General features: G+C 50.1%; 1 protein-coding gene across 1 annotated transcript in view; it reads left to right on the top strand.

Annotated features, from left to right (window-relative positions):
- Positions 1-18,646, top strand: part of inpp5a (inositol polyphosphate-5-phosphatase A) — a 132,770-nt gene that overhangs the window by 79,797 nt on the left and 34,327 nt on the right. Inside the window, exons 5-8 of the mRNA XM_084458534.1 lie at positions 1,653-1,716; positions 3,006-3,109; positions 9,431-9,483; positions 10,768-10,887. Of these exons, the coding sequence (XP_084314660.1) occupies positions 1,653-1,716; positions 3,006-3,109; positions 9,431-9,483; positions 10,768-10,887 (341 nt within the window). The remainder of the gene's footprint in view (positions 1-1,652; positions 1,717-3,005; positions 3,110-9,430; positions 9,484-10,767; positions 10,888-18,646) is intronic.

Raw genomic sequence — 18,646 nt, 5'->3', positions numbered from 1 at the left:
GCGCCCTCAAAGGAACCTGGTGCGAAAGGCTGTAGGCGCAATCCTACACCCTCTCCCCCTCTCTCTCCCTGCTCCGTCTCCTCCTCCCATCTGCGGACGCCTCCAGCTCCTGTGCCATCCTTCCCCCTTTTCAGCACCCCTCTACCTGGGCCTGCACACGGTTGAGGACCGACCTCTGAGGGAATAGCCCTCTGTCCCGGGACTTTCTCCCTCCATTTATCACTCTTTCTCGCTCATGTTGTCATTCAGCTTCTCCTTTCACTACCTAATAACACTCGGCCCTCTCTCTCTCTCTCTCTCTCACTCCCTCCCTCCCTCCCTGTCTTTCTCTCCTTCCCGCTTCTCTCTCTCCCAGTCTCTCTATCTCTCTCTTTCTCTCTCTCCCTCTTTCTCTCCCTCCCTCTCTCTCTGCCTCTATCTCTTTCTGCTTCTCTCTCTCTCTCTCTCTCTCTCTCTCTCCCTCTCCGTCTCTTTCTACCTCACCTCATTCTCCGGCTGCTGTAATGGAGGAGGAGGAGGAGGAGGAGAAAGGAGGACTTCCAGGACCAACGGTAGAATGACCCCGAGGGGAGAGCCGGCACAGTGTCTCAAAGACACAGAGGGGATTGAGAGTCAGGCTGGTGGATGTAAAGCAGGCCGAGCAGAAAGCAGGGTAGCGGACTGTGAACCGCGTCAAATCCCCACGCCGTGACTCCACATCTTCCCACAGAGTTTGTTTGGCTTGTCCCGCAGACAAGGGAAAGTTGACCGATTGTTCTCTCTGAAAAATTGAGATTTTAATCCTATTGAAGTAAATCTTTGGTTATTCCAAAGTCCATCTGAATGTGTCCTTTTGAAAGGCAAAAAAGGTTCATTCTTCACACCGGGGAGGCTTTTGGGGGCCGAGTGTCTGAGTGCCCCTCTGTTGAATGTACTGTACTGATGAGTGCGCTGCTCATATTGTGTACTACACTGGCTCCCTGTAGCGGCTCACATCCAGTTTAAAACTCTGGCGCTAGCCTAAAGGAACAGCCCCCTCCTACCTCCAGGCCATGGTCCCTATACCCCTTCCCGACCGCTATGATCTGCTACCTCGGGGCAACTGGTTGCCCCGTCACTCCGATGCCCCTGCGGTCGATCGACACGGTCACGGCTCTTCTCTGTCCTGGCCCCGCAGTGGTGGAACGAACTGCCCGCTGGCGTCAGGACAGCAGAGTCGCTGCCCATCTTTCGTCGCAGGCTCAAAACTCATCTCTTCAAGAAGTACTACAACGATCCTCCCTCTTAAGCACCTATTGTATTGCTATTCTTGCACTTTGCCTTCAGCACTAGATTATGCTTTTAGTCACTTGTTTTAGAAAGGAGATGCACTTGTGAGTTCTGGCAAGTAGTAGTACATTGCTAAATGACGTAATGTAATGTGTACTGAACATTGAGTCTAGAGCGTGTGACCTGCTGTTGACCAAAGGAGTGTCTGTGAAGTGCTGGGAGACGGGGCGCGTTCACAGGAGTGGAGGGATCTTTTCACCACGGAGCCACAAACAGAGTCCCCCTGTCTGCATCAAAACCAGAGGAATCTCTTAACTTACAGTACGACCAGTTCTCAGCATGTCTCATAACCCCCTTCTCTCTCTCTCTCTCTCTCTCTCTCTCTTTCTCTCTCTCTCCTCCAGGCACTAGGCAGTTGCTTCTTCCTCCACGAATCCTTGAAAAACATCCAACAGTTTGATTTCAAAGGTGAGTCCGCTCTGCTCCCGCATGGCTCGAAATGACCCCCCCCCTCCACCACCACCCTAACTTGCCACGTACCCCCCAACCCCCCCCCCGCAAGCATATCCCACCCAACCATTTACAGCCTATTCCCACTTCCATCAAAACCAGTAAGCTGGAGATTGGTCAGGGGTAAGATAATGTAACAGCCGCAAGATGGAATGGTAATGCTTATTAATATTAGGATTTAATTCATGAGATTTCGGGCCTGCGGTAATTGTGTACTGGGGTTATTGGACAGTTACGGCAGTCTCATCAGCCAGGGGTGTCAGAGGGCCAGGGGGGCCGGCGGCCGCGCTAATTAAAGACAGGATATGGATGTGGAGGCCCCACTGTACCATTACTGCCCGAGTCAGCATTAGCAGCCTGCCGTCACCCCAGTGAAGGACAGGGCGAGGGGACAGACCCCTATGGTACACACACACACACACTCACACAGTTACACGCACATACACACACACATTCACACAGGAGAGAAACACAGGTACTGTAGGCATGCACAAGTAGCCCATGTACTGCCCACATGCATACACAGAAATGCACAAACACACCCAACATGCACGCACGCACACACACACACACACACACACACACACACACACACACACACACACACACTGGAACCCTCTCCAGGGTGTTTTGTATTATGGTCTATCCAGCATGACTTCCCCATTCACTCATCACAACTGTAACTGATGACCAAATACACTTAAATTATATAGATTCCACTTCAGGCGTTTTCTTTGACAAATGTAAACACCATGGGACTATATATTGCGTTTTTCTGCTCCCTCAGTTGGAGAGGCCGAGTTGAGGTTCAGGCTGTGTCTGGTGCTTCCAGGAAGGTCTGGATTCAGACCAATCTTCCCCAGACGACACTAATTCTATTCCCATCATGCCAAACCCACTGTGGCCTCCTTAAAAATATTTTCCTTCCAGTAAATTGTCCCAAATTACTCGAAACGAAAGGGTCTTCCTGTGAGATCAAAAGCCGGCATGTTTGACACTGTATGATCTGAGAGATCTTAATAGCCGTGGAGAATCTGGTGATTCCCCCTGGCAGACACCGTGCCACTTCCCGTCATGGCCAGCAGGTGGAGCAGTTGTCTGATGTAGGCCTGGAGAATGACTGGGTTTATGCAAGCAGGAATCTGAAACACAACTCTGACATTAGTGACTCTTTAGATGGACCCATGGCCTTTTAAAAGATTACATGTCGCTTGTCTGGTAGTAACACTCTGTTTCCTTTTTGTTAGCCAAGAAATTCAAGAAGGTGGTGGGGAAGGAGATCTACTCAGACACACTAGAGAGCACATCCATGTTGGAGAAGGAGAAGTTTCCTCAGGACTACTTCCCTGAGGTGGGTAGACTGAACTGACACTGTTTCCTCTGTTCCTCTCTCTCACTTCCTGTCGCTCTGGGATTTTGATTGACAGAGGGGTGTCGGCAATGAACCCTGGCCTGCACCAAGAGGTGTGACATCGAAAAAGGCTAACTTATAGAGCTAAAGTTAATTTATTACAGTCCTCATTAACAATACCATTATAATGAGAATGTTATTCATACCTTATTTTTCCTTTTGTTGTATTTCTTTATACATTTAATTTCCCCTTTTTAATGTAATGTTTTATGATATACAGAAAGTTGAAATATTGTACACTTAGAGTAAATTATATTGTTTCCATTTGTGAAGCTTGAAATAGGTTAATTATTTTCCCTCAGCAAGTCTTTCTATGCTTTATTTTTTTAATACATGCATTTCTTTATTCATGTCTTATTTTGCAACCTTTTTTAAAATTCTTGTGAGGAAAAAAAGTCCAATAACCTACATTCAGTTTCAGCTTCTAAATGAGATCCCTCAGATTTTTTCTTCACTCAACAAATCAGATTGATACTTGGCTGATACTTGGTTGATACTAGGTTGATACTAGGTTGATACTAGGTTGATACTAGACTGATACTAGACTGATACTAGGTTGATACTAGGTTGATACTAGACTGATACTAGACTGATACTAGGCTGATACTAGGTTGATACTAGGCTGATACTAGGTTGATACTAGGTTGATACTAGGCTGATACTAGGCTGATACTAGGGTGATACTAGGGTGATACTAGACTGATACTAGGTTGATACTAGGGTGATACTAGACTGATACTAGGTTGATACTAGACTGATACTAGGGTGATACTAGACTGATACTAGGTTGACACTAGGCTGATACTAGGCTGATACTAGGCTGATACTAGACTGATACTAGGTTGATACTAGGGTGATACTAGACTGATACTAGGTTGATACTAGACTGATACTAGGGTGATACTAGACTGATACTAGGGTGATATTAGGGTGATACTAGGGTGATACTAGACTGATACTAGACTGATACTAGGTTGACACTAGGCTGATACGAGGCTCAGTTCATCAGTTCCAGGTTCAGGAGGCGAGACTGAGAGAAAGCTCTCATTTCAGCGCTGGCTGGGTGTGTTCTGCAGAGCGGTGTGTGTGTGTGTGTGTGTGCGTGCGTGTGTGTGTGTTTGTTCCTCTGCTGGTTCCCCACAGTGAGCTCTCCTGATATAGTAATACAGAGCGCCAGCTCCAGGGTGTCATCCTCCGACTCCCCACTCATCTGTCAACCATGCTCTGCCGGACGCCTCTGCAAATATATGCAAAGGAGATGGATACGGCCCCTTTCACAGGCGTCTCCCAATTTCCGTCTCTTTCTCTCTCTCTCTCTCTCTCTCTCTCTCTCTCTCACACACACACACACACACACACACACACACCCTCTCCCCCACCCAGCTTGGGTTTCCCACTTTGCCATTTCCTAGATGATCTAAAACCAATTACATTGATTGAGGCGTGAAGTCATTTCAAATGATTACACAAAAAACTCGTTCCACTTGTTCCGCGTTTAGGAGGACAAGCCGGAATAAACAACAACAACACCGAAACTGGTGCTGGAACACGAGAGAGAGAGAGAGAGAGAGAGAGAGAGGGAGACTGGAGAGATGAGAAAAGTTTTCCCCGTGATTTATGTCTCTTTCCCGGCTGGGTTATGAATCTGGGATGATGCTCCGGAGAGCAGCACTCCAGATAATGTTAGCCCATTTAAAAAGAGCAGATTTGTGTAGTCTATCAGGACCCAGTAGTTTTTTTTCCTCCTCGGCCGCCAGCCCCTGTAGTGAGAAATTGGTTGTTATCATAGATCACAGATACTGCTCAAACCTCTTATGAAAGATGAATTAATTTCACTAATGCTTTAATGCAAAGCTCTCATGAGGGAAGCCGGCTGGCGATAACCCCTACCTCGTCCCTGCTTCCCCCACTCTGATTTATGCCGTCTTTTAGTAGATGAAACCGCCTGGATTTGCCATCCATCTGCAGCCTTAAGGAATCCTATTAACAGGGGATCTGGGACAAGACGGACCGCCGCGCGTGGGCCCACACCGAGCCCGGAGGTCCGCGTCCCAGGTTTTTAAGAATGTGCGGTTGGAAGGAACCAGGAAAAAAATACGTTTGAGCGGTCTGCGCGTCGTATAACTGGTGTGCAAATGATAGAGAGACCTTGCTGAAGCTAAACTTCCAGGGTCTTTTCAACAAAACTAACTTTTTGTTAAAACTCGAGTCTAAAACATGCCTTTTTGTTGACATAATCTGAAGCTGCGGTTATCATATAGAGAGATGAACAGTAGAAGGTGACAGCGATCAGCTTAGCAGTCAGTCTGGCTCCCTGCTGGAGTGTTACATTTACAGTCGGCCATTAATAACCTGTCACACGGCGAGTGCTGATGACATCATGGTGGGACGGGGCCATCATGTGAGTGGCAGGCCCGGTTAAAGACTGAGACAAAATGTCGTTTCCTGGCATCTCTTAGATTTGAGTGCACTTGAGTGCACGTGTGTGTCTGTGTTTGTATGTGTGTACTTTTATGTCTGGTCTGTACTTGAAAAGATGTTTGATGCATGCACGTGTGTGCCAGCGTGTTTATTTGACCCTTACACACACATACACACACACACACACACAAATGCACACACACGCTCCGGAGCGTAAAGCTCCTTGTATTCCAATAGGGCTAGACAGGAGGTCTATGACCTCATGATTCCTCCAGGTTGAGTGTGTTGAAATGACAAGCCCTCCCTGTATGCAAACACACTGCCCTGCCTCCATTCCCCGTACCCTGAGTTATGGCTAGGGGAGGGTTGGGGGGGGGGGGGGGGCTGGCGGACATTAATTGAAAAGCCGAATAAGGAGGAACTGGACAAAATAGCGGGCGCATTTCTTTTGAAAGGTCGATGTGATGGATTTGGCTGCCCGTCATTTCTCGTTGACCCGTCAATCCTCTCAGCTTGCCGCAAGTTTAATATCTTTATTTAGTTTGGTGCAGTATTACTGTACATGCTTCCAAAAAACATTGCATCATAAGGATTTGTCATTGCCTTGTATAAACAAAGTACACGACCAAGACCTTAATGTCCCCTCGCTATTGATTGTTTTCACAGAAGCTAAAAAAGCCACACCAACAAGACCGGCTGTAGATCATCGTCCGTACGAGTTGCTATTGGCCGTGGGGCAACGTGGGTTTGCTCATAAATGCATTGGTGGTGGACCAGCCAGACCCTTTCAGGGGCCTCTGTTGCAGGATGACCTCCTGTTGTGTTGGTTCAATTTAAAGCCACTGTATTTCCAACTTCAGTAGTCCAAGCTGCACGCTACATGAGGTCGAAAGGTTAAGACGTCCAACTTGACCTTGTGTACCCGTGTCCATCTGTCTGTCTCTCCTGCTGTCCCCCATCCTCTGTGTACAGTACACACTCACGCACACACACGCACACACACAGGCACACACACACACACACACACCCTTCCCGGTCAGTCCTCTAAACTCCTACCTCTCTTACAGTGTACGTGATAGGATGATGGAATAAAGATGAATGGGTTTGGAGGGGGTCTGCGTGAGGCCAGGTCAGTCAGGGTTTGTGAGTATTACTTATTACCCACAATGCATCTCTGTCAAAGGCCCTGCGGAACCCCCATCCTGCACCCCAACATTATTTATTGGGAGGGGGGGGGGGTGGGCCGTGGGCCGTGATATAGGAAAGGTCAGCGAATAAAAAGGGAGGGGGAAAGTGGGATTGGGGGTTGCAGGGGGGGGGGCTTCCTTCGTCAGCTGACATTTGACTGCAGTGAGAACTTCCAGTGGATACAAGTGGGCTAGTTTGTGGTACGGCTTTCCGTAATGGGGAATCTATTTGACGGCCCCCGTCTCCCTCGCCTTCCCGTCATCCTGTCCCTGTCTCCCTTGCCCTCGCCCCCTGTCGTCCTGTCCCTGTCTCCCTCGCCCCCCCCGTCATCCTGTCCTGTCTCCATATTGCCTCCGTCACGGCCCGTTCATCACTGTCACAGCTGCTGTCCCGCGGAAGGTCAGCCGGTGTCCCCCCCCCGGCCCCATGACCTTTACCGTTCAACCCCCCCCTCCCACCACCACGCCACCCCGCCACGATGACCCCTCACAGGCCAGGCCACACCTCTGGGATAGGGGGGGGGGGGGGGGGGGGGCGGTTGAAGTGGGGTGGAGGGAGTTTTCCATGATGATCATGTCTTCCGAGGGGATTAAATGTGGCTGGACAGCACCTGTGCCAGCACCCCCCCCCCCCCCCCCAGTGTCAGATATGGCGGTTCTGGTCAGACAGAACAATTAAATTGGCCAGACAGAGAGAGAGGGGGGGGGGGGTGTTGGTGAGACAGAAGTCCGTTTGTTGTTACTCTTGTCTTGTGGTGATGCTGTCCGCATGCAGCCTTTTTAGACTGGCAGTTATGAATGAAGGTTCAGATTGTGGGAATGAATGAAAGTGAACGTGTGCAATGCGACACTGTGTGTGTGTGTGTGTGTGTGTGTGAGTGTGAGTGTGGTAATCAGTTACAGTTGTGAGGAGTGAATGAGGAAGTCATTCTGGATAGACCATAATCCAATGTATAATACCCTGGAGAGGGTTCCTTGGTGTGTGTGTGTGTGTTTGGGTTTGTGTGTGTATGTGTGGCTGTGTGTGTGTGCGTGCGTGCGTGCGTGTGTTTGTGTGTGGGTGTGTGTATGTGTGGCTGTGTGTGTGTGCGTGCGTGCGTGTGTTTGTGTGTGGGTGTGCGTGTGTGGTTGTGTGTGTGTGTGCGCGCGTGCCTATGTGTGTGTGGTTGTGTGTGTGTGTGCGCGTGCGTGTGTGCGTACTCTCTCACTCATAAGCGATGAGTAGAGGGTCAATCAGTCATACGTGGGGGAAATGGGGCAGTCTGAGGTTGTGTGTCAGACGAGTGATGGATTTTAATGCTGTGATTGTAGTTAATGGCTCTTTAAATTAAACCTAGATTAAATCTGTCTCTGGCTGTGGTCAGAACACCGGTTTGGATAGTCCCTATGGGGGCCAAGCTAGCCCACCCTCTCCCCTCTCCACCCTACTCTTCATCCTCTCCCTCCTCCTCCTCCCTATCCATGGTTCTCCCTCAACCCATTACATTGACATTATGTCAACACACATGCACACACCGCGCACACAGATTCATTCACACACATGCGCGCACACACACACACACACACACACACACACCACATACGGTCTGAATCTTTCATGCAGGAAGGAGAATATAATGGCTGACTAAACGTACTGAAAGTATAGTGCACCAAAACATCTGCTAGCCACGTAAACTGTAAATTAAATTACTGAAGCAATTTCCTCGAAACATGTTTGTGTCTTTGAATGTGTTCTTATGTATCTTTTTTTATGAAGCAGAAGAAAAAAAAAAAAAGTATTTTTCACCACATTTTGAGTCATTCATTGTTAGTATGTAGATCTTTTTATTAAAACATTCAATCACTATTTGTTAAATGTACCTGTCCTGCCTGACACACACACACACACACACACACACACACACACCGAATTCAAAGTCACAATGTTTGACGGTGGGGTGTAATTGGGACCGTGCATTCTGCCAGGCGGTATGGATTAATTCAAGTATGCTAATGTAATCCAATTTGATACAGTTAATCTTGTACTAATGCAGATTGAAGGATGTGAGGTGCAATCAAATACCTCTCAGCCTTTAATTTGCATCTAAGTTTTTAAATAAAATTAGTCAATTTGTAAATGCGACCTGGGCAGTAATTAGTTTATTCTCCACCGCCGTTAACTCCCCATTAGAGGCCTCCGAGAACTCCTTCTTTATTTATTTATTTATTTATTTATTTGTTTCTGTGCTCGAAATGAGCAGCATCAATTTGTCCCTCAATTTAATAAGCCGCTTCATGGTAAATCATGTGCTGTGTGTGAGATCTCTGGACTTGTGATTGGATAAACCACTCAGGGCGCGGCAGCAGCACTGCAACGCGACCAGGTGGCCGTGTGTGTGTGTGTGTGTGGGTGTGTGTGTCTGTGTGTCTGTGTGTCTGTGTGTCTGTCTCTGCCTAGATTTGAAACCATGCATGGGTCGTTCTGACTTCTCGTATCTTTCAAATTACATCAAACTGGCCATTCAGAAGTGAGTGGTGTAATGATATTAGCCGATGTTTATATTCAGTTTTATAAACCATAACTGTTCCAGGACTGTGGGCATATAGTGATTGTTGATCTGCAGTTGAGACGGTGTCCATGCTGACGTTGAGTACATCTCTCCCTTTGCTGCAGTGCAAGTGGTCCAGAAAAGGCTTCATCAGGACTCGATGGGCCTTTGCGGACTGGTAAGTCATCTACAGCCACCTATCACAGTACAATCACACTACATATCCAATATCACCACTGCTGTTTCACCACTATCACAGTACAATCACACTACAGTACATATCCCATATCAACACCACCGTTTCTGCTCCCGCTCCCGTCTACGCAGAAAGCCCTGGCGGTATCTGTCACTTAGGGTTTTACCCATGATGCATAGGGTAGCTTCCCAGGGGGCTTTGCAGGTCCTGTGTCTTCATAGACAGCGGTGAGTCCTCCCTGGAGAGAGAGTGGAGTCTCTCCCCTGACGGCTTGCTGTAGGAGCAGGCTGGATTGGATTAGGCGTAATCGCGTTAGTCAAGCAGTTGCATATGACAGATGTCAAAAAACATTACATGCAACTAAACCTGTGCAGGATGAATACGTTTACTACTGGCGTGGGGAGGAGGGATGGGGGAGGAGAAGAGAGGGGGATTGTAATTTAATAGAAGGATGACATGGGAACAAAACGGCTGAAACTGTTACACTGTAATAGAGAGAGAGAGGGGAGGGAGGGAGGGAAGGAGAGAGAGAGGGATTGAGAAAGAGCGGGAGGAAGAGGGAGATGACGGTGGGATAGGCATTTTTAGACAAGATAAGATCAACAGGTAAATCACTGTCACTATGCTCTTACTGTAGATATTGCACCTTCTTACTGTCTGTTGTCAACAGAGAGAGAGAGAGAGAGAGAGAGAGAGGATAATCTCTACAGGCTTGATCTAGATGTTCAGATAGACTACAACAGCACTGGGTTTGTTAATCTGGGCTGGAGCACAACCAATCAAACGAGCCCATCTGGTAGCTCGCCTCCCAGCTCTCTAACCCCCTATCTGCCGGTGTGTTTTCATGCTAATCAGCGGTTCACACCAGAGGTCAATTATATAGACTTCCCTTTGGAAACAATACACTTCCTAACCGCTGAATGAATTCAAGACACTTCAGTGTTTATGTGCTCATTACTGTGCTAATGATATGCAAAGTGTCATCAGTAGCATTGAATTATGACGTGGCTGCGTAAGATAGAAAGATTAATTTATTGTCCTTTACAGGAAATTTGCTGTCATATCTATACACCTTCAACGATACACAACGACAGCACTTTATCAAGGCAGGACTATAATAAATATGAAGCAGTATGGATATTGTCTTATATATTTACTGTCTTCCTCCCTCCATTCCTCCCACACCCAACCCCCCTCCCTCTCTCTCTCTCCCTCCCTCCCTCCCTCCCTCCCTCCCTCCCTCCCTCCCTCCATCCTCCTCCCCAGTTCTTTTGACCTGGTGAACATCCACCTGTTCCACGACGCCTCTAACCTGGTGGCGTGGGAGAACAGTCCGTCTGTGTACTCCGGCTCCCGGAAGAAGGCCCTGGGCTACGTCCTGGACAGGTAGCGTCCTCCCTCCCTCTCTCTCTCTCTCTCTCCTCCGTCTCCCCCCGGACGCCTCCCCCCCTTCCCCATCTCCGTCTCTCGTCCGTCCCTCTTCCTCTTAACCTCGACTCTCGTCTCCCAGTCGATTGCATCACTCTCGCGTCCGTTCATCCCTCCACCGGTTCTACCCGCCTCCATCCCGTCTGCTATCTCTCCTTCATCCCTCCACCGGTTCTACCCGCCAACCACCCCCCCATCCTGTCTGCCATCTCTCCTTCATCCCTCCACCGGTACTACCCACCCCCCATCCTGTCTGCTATCTCTCCTTCATCCCTCCACCGGTTCTACCCACCCCCACCCTCCCACCCCCACCCTCCATCCTGTCTGCCATCTCTCCTTCATCCCTCCACCGGTTCTACCCACCCCCCCCATCCCGTCTGCTATCTCTACTTCATCCCTCCACCGGTAGAACCCACCCCCCATCCTGTCTGCTATCTCTCCTTCATCCCTCCACCGGTAGAACCCACCCCCCATCCTGTCTGCTATCTCTCCTTCATCCCTCCTCAGCTCCCCTCCTCTCGCCGTCCCCGGCAGCTCTCCATACTCTCCCACAGCCTCCAGCTCACCAACTCGTCCATCTCTCCATCCGTCCCTCCAACACACACACACACACACACACACAGACAGACACACACACACCTACCGCAGCAGAGCTCAACGCTCTCCCCCTGTAGAGAATCCTTTACCCGGGCCACCCCGCTAGAAGCAAACATGGCTGCCCTTCCCAGGCCATGCTGATGTGATTTATGGGTTATCCATTTACCATTTACAGTTGGGGGGCAGAATGATATAGTGTGCAGAGCAGGGCCACCCTGTTCTCTACCTGGTCATGCTAACACAGAATAAAAGCCTCCTGGCCACCCCTAGCACCATTTACCCCCCCCACACACACACACACACACACACACACACACACCCTCCTCCCATTGAAACAGCATCAGAATGCACGCCATCTCCACTTTGAATAACTACATGCATATATGGGTGGCATATATTATCCGTGCTTTTGACGCGTGTTGAAATACGGGCGTGCCGCTTTTAATGTTTACTCAAAGATCATATTTCCCCCCTCCTTCATTCTCCATTGGCTGAAAGAATTCTCTGCCTTTAATGGACGGGGAAGTGGGAGTGTTTCCGGGGGAGTATGGCGGCAATTTTTATGAAGCCATAATTTAGTCAGATTTACGGGGCCGCCCAACCAAGTTTCCAATGGGACCCGGCTTGTTGCGCACATTTAAGGGTTTTGACCGTATTTTTCTCCGCTTTCGATGCTCTCTTGCGGGTTTATTTATTTTTAAAAAGGCTCCTCGTAAATAGCCCCGGCTAAATGCCTCAGGGGGGTGGGGGGGGGGTGTTGGTGAATGGATTCCCCTGCGTTGAGTGGCAGTTTCCACGTTCCCTCGCTCCAAAACCCCCTTGTGTGCGGCGGGGAAGGTGTCCTCCTGGCTGTGTCTCTCTTGGGCAGTGTCATTAACATTGACAGATTTTTGCTGCCCTTTTTTGGGTGTAGGGGTAAGGTGGGGGGTGCTGTAAGGGGGCAGGGCATGTTCCGGCTAGGCTGGTATCCCACGCGGGGCGGGGCCTCGTTCGCTCAAACGCTCGGAGCACAGATCCGGACCGCTAGAGTGAGGAAAACCCTTGCCGGGTCTTGGGTGGGGTGGCGGGCGGTGGGGGGGGGGGGGGGGTTGGGGTGGTGGTGGAGGGGGGGGGTACACAAAGGGTCCCCGAGCTCTGCCGGGGCAGTGAATAATGGGCCGGCCCTTTCACAGGGGCTGCTAACCTCTTGGCAGCCACCAGCGAACTCCATTCTCCTGCAGCGATCGGGGAGGACAATGCAGCCAGGGCCGGCTTTGAATGAAGCACTACCACCAACAGTGTTCCCATTCAGTCGGCGGGTTGGGAACCATCTTTTTGGCCATTGTCCTAACTCTGACTCCTACCCCCAGAAAGAGAGCAGGAAAAGGGAGAGGGGTGAATATCTATAGCCCAAACACCCCCCACCCCCCCCTTCCTCCCTCCTTCCCTCTCTATCTCTCTCTCTCTGTGTCTCTGAGCTCTAATCTCTCATTGTGGGGAGGGCAGGGTGGAGGTGGATGTAGGGGCCTAGCGGACACCACCGCCAGCTGAGATCCAGAGACTGTGTCGGGTCGGGTCGAGCCGGGGCCGTGCGCCGGGGCTGGAGCTCCGCGACTAGGCCCAGCCTCTCTCACCAGCGCGGCGGGCCCCTTATCTTGAGGGTGCGGGGGCCTGATAATGCAGCTTACGGCCCATTGAGGACGCATCTGATAAGCCCCTTTCCTCCGTGGCCCTTTTAACTGCTAAACGGTGTTTATCTCCAAAGAGGCTTCAAGGCCCCGGGGGAACAATGCTGCGAGGGAACCGTGTTTAGCCGGGCCGCGCCTCCCTATTGAGTCACAGCACAAAAACAAGCAGTCTTTTAGCCGGGGGGTGGGGGGGGGGCTGATGTGGGGGCCGCTTCTGTGAGAGTGGAGGGAGGAAAGCCTGTTTGAAATGCATCCCCTGCTTGTTTTCCTTCCCCAACTCTCCTGGTCTTTGAAACCGAGAGATATGAGCTCAGCCAGCATCATAGCATTAGTTACACCTGTTTGTTCATAATGGGCCTTGATGTTTATGGGTCATTGTTTCAATATTATGTAAGGTGTTTTCATGATGTGTGTGAATGTTGATGCTGTAATCTGACTGCTACGGGAGTTTCTTTCATTCCTTTCAAGTCCCGAAATAGACGCGGCTTTGAACAAGCTCTCACCAAGTGGTCTTATTGAGACCTTTCCATGATCCGAACGGATCTGCGAGTGTCATGCGGGGGGTAATAAGGTAGCTGGTGTGTATAGTGTGTGTGTGTGTGTGCAGTGAAAGACCTGCTAATTGGCTTAGTTCCGCTGCGGACAGTTGATCTAAGAATGAGTCTGATATTCTAATTGAAAACCCTCTGACCTGGAGGATGCTGGGAAAATGGGCTGCCAAGAGAGGCATGTGAAATCGCAGCATGAGATCAAATCAACACAAATGTTTTCCTTCTTTTACCCCCTTAAACTAAATCTTTTGTGTATTGGAGTTTGTTCCTCTCTCCCCTGGCGCATTCAGAGTGCCTGCCCGGGTCCAGGAGAGAACAGTTTTACATTACAACTGTGAAATCCTGCCATAAAGAACCCCTTTTGTCGCCCACCATTATCTCCACACAAATATAGTCCATTGTCACACAGCTGAAGTTAATTTGATCAACATTGGGGACATTTAACCGTTTTGTCCCTTGAAAAGGCTCGTTTCATGCTCATTTTCAGGGGCATTGAAAAGCAATGATTGGCAGAAAAATAATGTTGCCGTTAACAATTCAGAGCAATTAGTTTCCCATGGGGAGTCACTGGGCTGAACTGGCCGCCACACAGCGATGCTTTGTCATTTTATGGACGGTCATCAGTCAACTGTCAGCGCGTCTCAAAGAGCCCCTCCAAGCTAAATGTTTCCCTTTAGGCTTCCCCACAACAACAGGCTGAAAGAGAGCAGAAAGGGGAGCCAGTTTCCAGGCAATGGACATGTTCAGCTGGGAAGGAGGCCTGAATAATTGCAGGGATATCCTCCATAAAGCCAGGATGAATTTATTAAGATGGGGAGAGTGAGAGTAGCGTGTGTCTGTGTGCGCGCGCGCGTGTGTGCGCATGGGTGCATTTTAGAAATGTGTGAAATACCAGAATTGACTGCACTATGGTGTACGCTTATTTATGACAGGTGGCTCAATCTCTAACTCATTGTGAATACTGTGAGAATACTGTATGTATTCACAATGATGCTCCATTGCCTTATGCATAAGAGCACCTGTGGTGACCCACAGGTCTGTTTTTTTTGCCCCACCTGTCAGGACCTGTCAGGTTGCACTGTCTTAAGACGTGAAGAAAAACAGCTTGGGTGGTGTGTTTGGGTTCGGGGGAGCTGGAACACTGACCGAGACTGTTGTGTGCAGGGTTGGTGTGAGCGGAGAGAGAGATGGGTGGGTGTGTGTGTCGGGGGGGGGGAGGGGTTAGTGTGTGACTTTGTGAACTGCCCCATCACGCTGGGAGGCCTAGAGGAGCAAGGGTTAATCTCCCCGCCCCCCCCCCGTCCCTCTCCTATTGGTAGCACAGTCTGACTGGGACGGACCTGGTTGTCAGACCACCTGCAAGACGAGCTCCACTCTCTCTCCCCCTCTGCTTCAGGACGCGCTTAAGGGACTGTCTGCTAACTTACTAGTGCAGGTGGAGTATCACACATTATGTGTGCAGTTAGCACAGAGTGTAGCAGTTTCACTTTCTTATAGTATATATATATATATACTTTTCTATAGTGATATATATATATATATATATATATATATATATAGAGAGAGAGAGAGAGAGAGAGAGAGAGAGTTTAAGTAAGTAAGTAAGCTTTATATAGCGCTCTTCACAGCACGGATGCACAGAGTGCTTTACAGTAATAAATTAAAATGGCAATACAACACGAGACAAAAAAGAGAGAGATAGAGAGAGAGAGAGACAGACAGACAGACAGACAGACAGACAGAGATTGACAAATCCCGGGGGGGCTGTATATCCTAAGGTCCCTCCCTACCAGGCTCTGAGGGTGTTGCTCATGGACTAGATACGTTCTCTAGTTGGATGGAACAGCATGGACACCCATCCTGTAGCCCTGTAGATGACCCAATAGCACATACCACCACATGGGGCAGCTGTAACTCAGGAGATAGAGCGGGTTGTCCAATGATCGTAGGGTCTGCAGTTCGAATCCCAGCCCCTCCTGATGACATGTCGAAGTGTCCTTGGGCAAGATACTGAACCCCAAATTGCTCCCAATGAGCAGGCTAGCTTGCATGGCAGCTGCCGCCATTGGTGTGTGTGTGTGTGAATGGGTGAATGAGAGCCCTTCATTGTAAAGCGCTATGGATAAAAGCACTATATAAGTGCAGTGCATTTACCATTCCATTACATGGGCTTCCTGTACTGCTGTCTGCCCAGGCCCTGTGTGGGAGCCCTGTTGACGGTGCGGCGGTTTTGACGTGGGTTGGCTTGTTCTCTAACCCCTGGGTGACTGCCCCCCCCCCCCCCCTCCCCACCAACCTGACTCCAAGATTATCCCTAGCCTGGGTTTGGGGGGGGTCACAGGTCACATGGGCGTCCACCCCCATGCCATTCACACGGACGTCAACCAGCACATTCTTCACAATGTTAACAGTCTCCCGACTTCTCCGAATCACTCTCAGCGGATGAGTCGGCCCGGCCTGCCGGCCTGCGTTTGACCGGCTCCCGGTGAGTCATCCGCTCAGTCTGCTGCTCACACGGACCACGGTGGCGCCCGCTGGAGGAGAGCGCCATCCTGCAAGGCCTGTCTATTATGACTCTGCTGAGCTGTCAGTCATACTCAGTCATGTGATTTGTTTCATTTGAGTGTGTGTGTGTGTGTGTGTGTGTGTGTGTGTGTGTGTGTGTGTGTGTGTGTGTGTGTGTGTGTGTGTGTGTGTGTGTGTGTGTGGGGCAGCAGAATGACACACAGGTTTTCTTACATGTGAATACACATGTGTGTGCTTGCATGTGTGTGTGTGTGAGTGTGAGAACTAAGTGAAGAGTGTGTGTGTGTGCGTGTGTGTGTGTGCGTGTGTGTGTGTGTGTGTGTGTGTGTGTGTGTGTGTGTGTGTGTGTGTGTGTGTGTGTGTGTGCGCGCGCGTGCGCCTGCGCCTGCGTCCGTGTGTGTGTGAGGAATGTGCTCCCAGTGCATTGTGCCTGGGCTGTACGGGGCCTGGGAGCAGAGTTAGGAGCCGTGTTATAAATTAGCGGCTGACCCCCGTCTTTGTGCGGGCCCCAGGAAGGCCCGTCTAATGGCCCCCGCTCAGTGAGAACGGCCCCTGTGAAGAGCCCCTTTCGGGGGTGTCACCGCACGATGAATTGGCCGGGGGGGGAGCATGTTTATAGACTGTGTAAAGAAGTGCGTCTTTGTGGGGTAATGTCGCCGACACTGTTACAGTTTACGTGAATGAACTGTGATGACGTGTCTAATGCCCCTCCCCCCCTCGCTAGGGGGGTGGCGGGGAGGCCCCCGGGACCCCCCACCCTCAGGGCCCATTCACGCCCAGTCCGCTGTGCCTAATGTGGCGATTCTTCAAGGCCCCCCCCACTGCCCACCCCCCACCCACAAAGGCCAAGCAAAAGTCAACGTTCACGCCAGCGGGTCACCAGAAGTGCTTTAGGAAATGATCGTGTAAACAAAGTGTTACCTTCTGACCTGTGGCTGATACCTTCGCCTGGGAGACAAAACGGCCCGGGCCCACGTATTAGACATGGCTATTAGTGGGATAAAGCTCTGCGCTCCATACCCTCAGGGGAGAAACTCTCTCTCTCCCTCCCTCTCTCTCTTTCACACACACACACCCTGTGGAGAGAGGCATGCTCCTAGCCTACCCTATCTTTTCCTCTTCCTTTCTCGCTCGTCCCCTTCTCCCCCCCGCCCCCCCACCCCCCAACCTCCCTCTTCTCTCGTTAGGCTCTCCTCTCTTTTTTTCTCTCCACTCGCTTCTCTCTCCTTCACGCAGCAGTAGCACGGCCCGTGGGAACAGACTCATCCTTCTCTCTTCTCTGAAACGACCCCGTCCAAAGGCTGCTCCAAGCTGACAGAATGATACCTTTTGAAGTTCTGATCTATACGGAACGTAGGATATCATATTCACCTCCCACAGACTGATGGTGCGTCTTACCCATGCGGGCTCGTTCAGGAAAATCCCTTTTTTGCTTTCTCTCTTTAGCAAACGGACCGGACTGTGTTGTATGTCCTGTATGTGTTCTGTCTGGGGCACACATTCTTCATCAGTACCGAGTGTGTTCGTGCACTAAACCTCCTTCCTTTTAAGCATCGGGTGCAAGTACCCTCGCCCACATGGCGCTGGGAGCGCCTCTCTCAGCCCCCCCCACCCACCCCCAGGGAGAAGCGCTGTGTGTGCTTTACGATAGAGGCCCAGGGAAAGGACCCACCACAGAGAGAGAGAGGGAGAGAGAGAGAGACTCCTTTTACGGCCTCATAAATATATTGTTATCAGGGGCCGGGGGAGTCGAACCTGGAGATTTATCCTCCCCCCGATTAGCGCGGCAAGCATCCCGAATCATTAATTACACAGGGAGCCATGTTACCTTCCATCTTAATTTCTTATCTCTCCCCTTGTAGCGGGGCCTCCTCTAAGTAAATGATTAGGTAGAAGAGTTAATTATACCTCGCTTAAGGTGCGTTTTAAATGCACTTGGATGCCGGCAATGCCGCGAGGGAGCTCCGGATCTGGAAGCATTCCATGACTCTGCGAGCCGGTCTCCATGAATCCTCCTCTCACGCACGCACACACACACACACACACACACACACACACACACACACTCACGCACACACACACACCCCGATTAGGATCTTCTCTAAGTGCTGTCTGTTTTTCTGTTCTGCTATTGCCAGGCATCCCAGCACCCCATTTAAATGAGATGCCATGTACTTGATTGTCCTAGGAGGGCTCAGACAAGTCCGACTGAGTTCAATTAGAAATGTCGTTTGCATGATTATTTTACTGAGATGCTGATTTGAAAAGTAGATATGTATTCTCATTCTCTTTCATACAACAATTTCGAAACAAAAGGAGGGGGAGAGGAAACCCGATGTAGAAAAGGGACGTACTCCCAAACCAAGATAAGAAGAT

This window comes from Borostomias antarcticus (assembly GCF_949987555.1).
Source record: "Borostomias antarcticus genome assembly, chromosome: 25".
In the NCBI taxonomy this organism is placed as follows: Eukaryota; Metazoa; Chordata; class Actinopteri; order Stomiiformes; family Stomiidae; genus Borostomias; species Borostomias antarcticus.
Note: the sequence above shows the minus strand (reverse complement) of the source record. Positions and strands in the feature narration are given on the sequence as shown.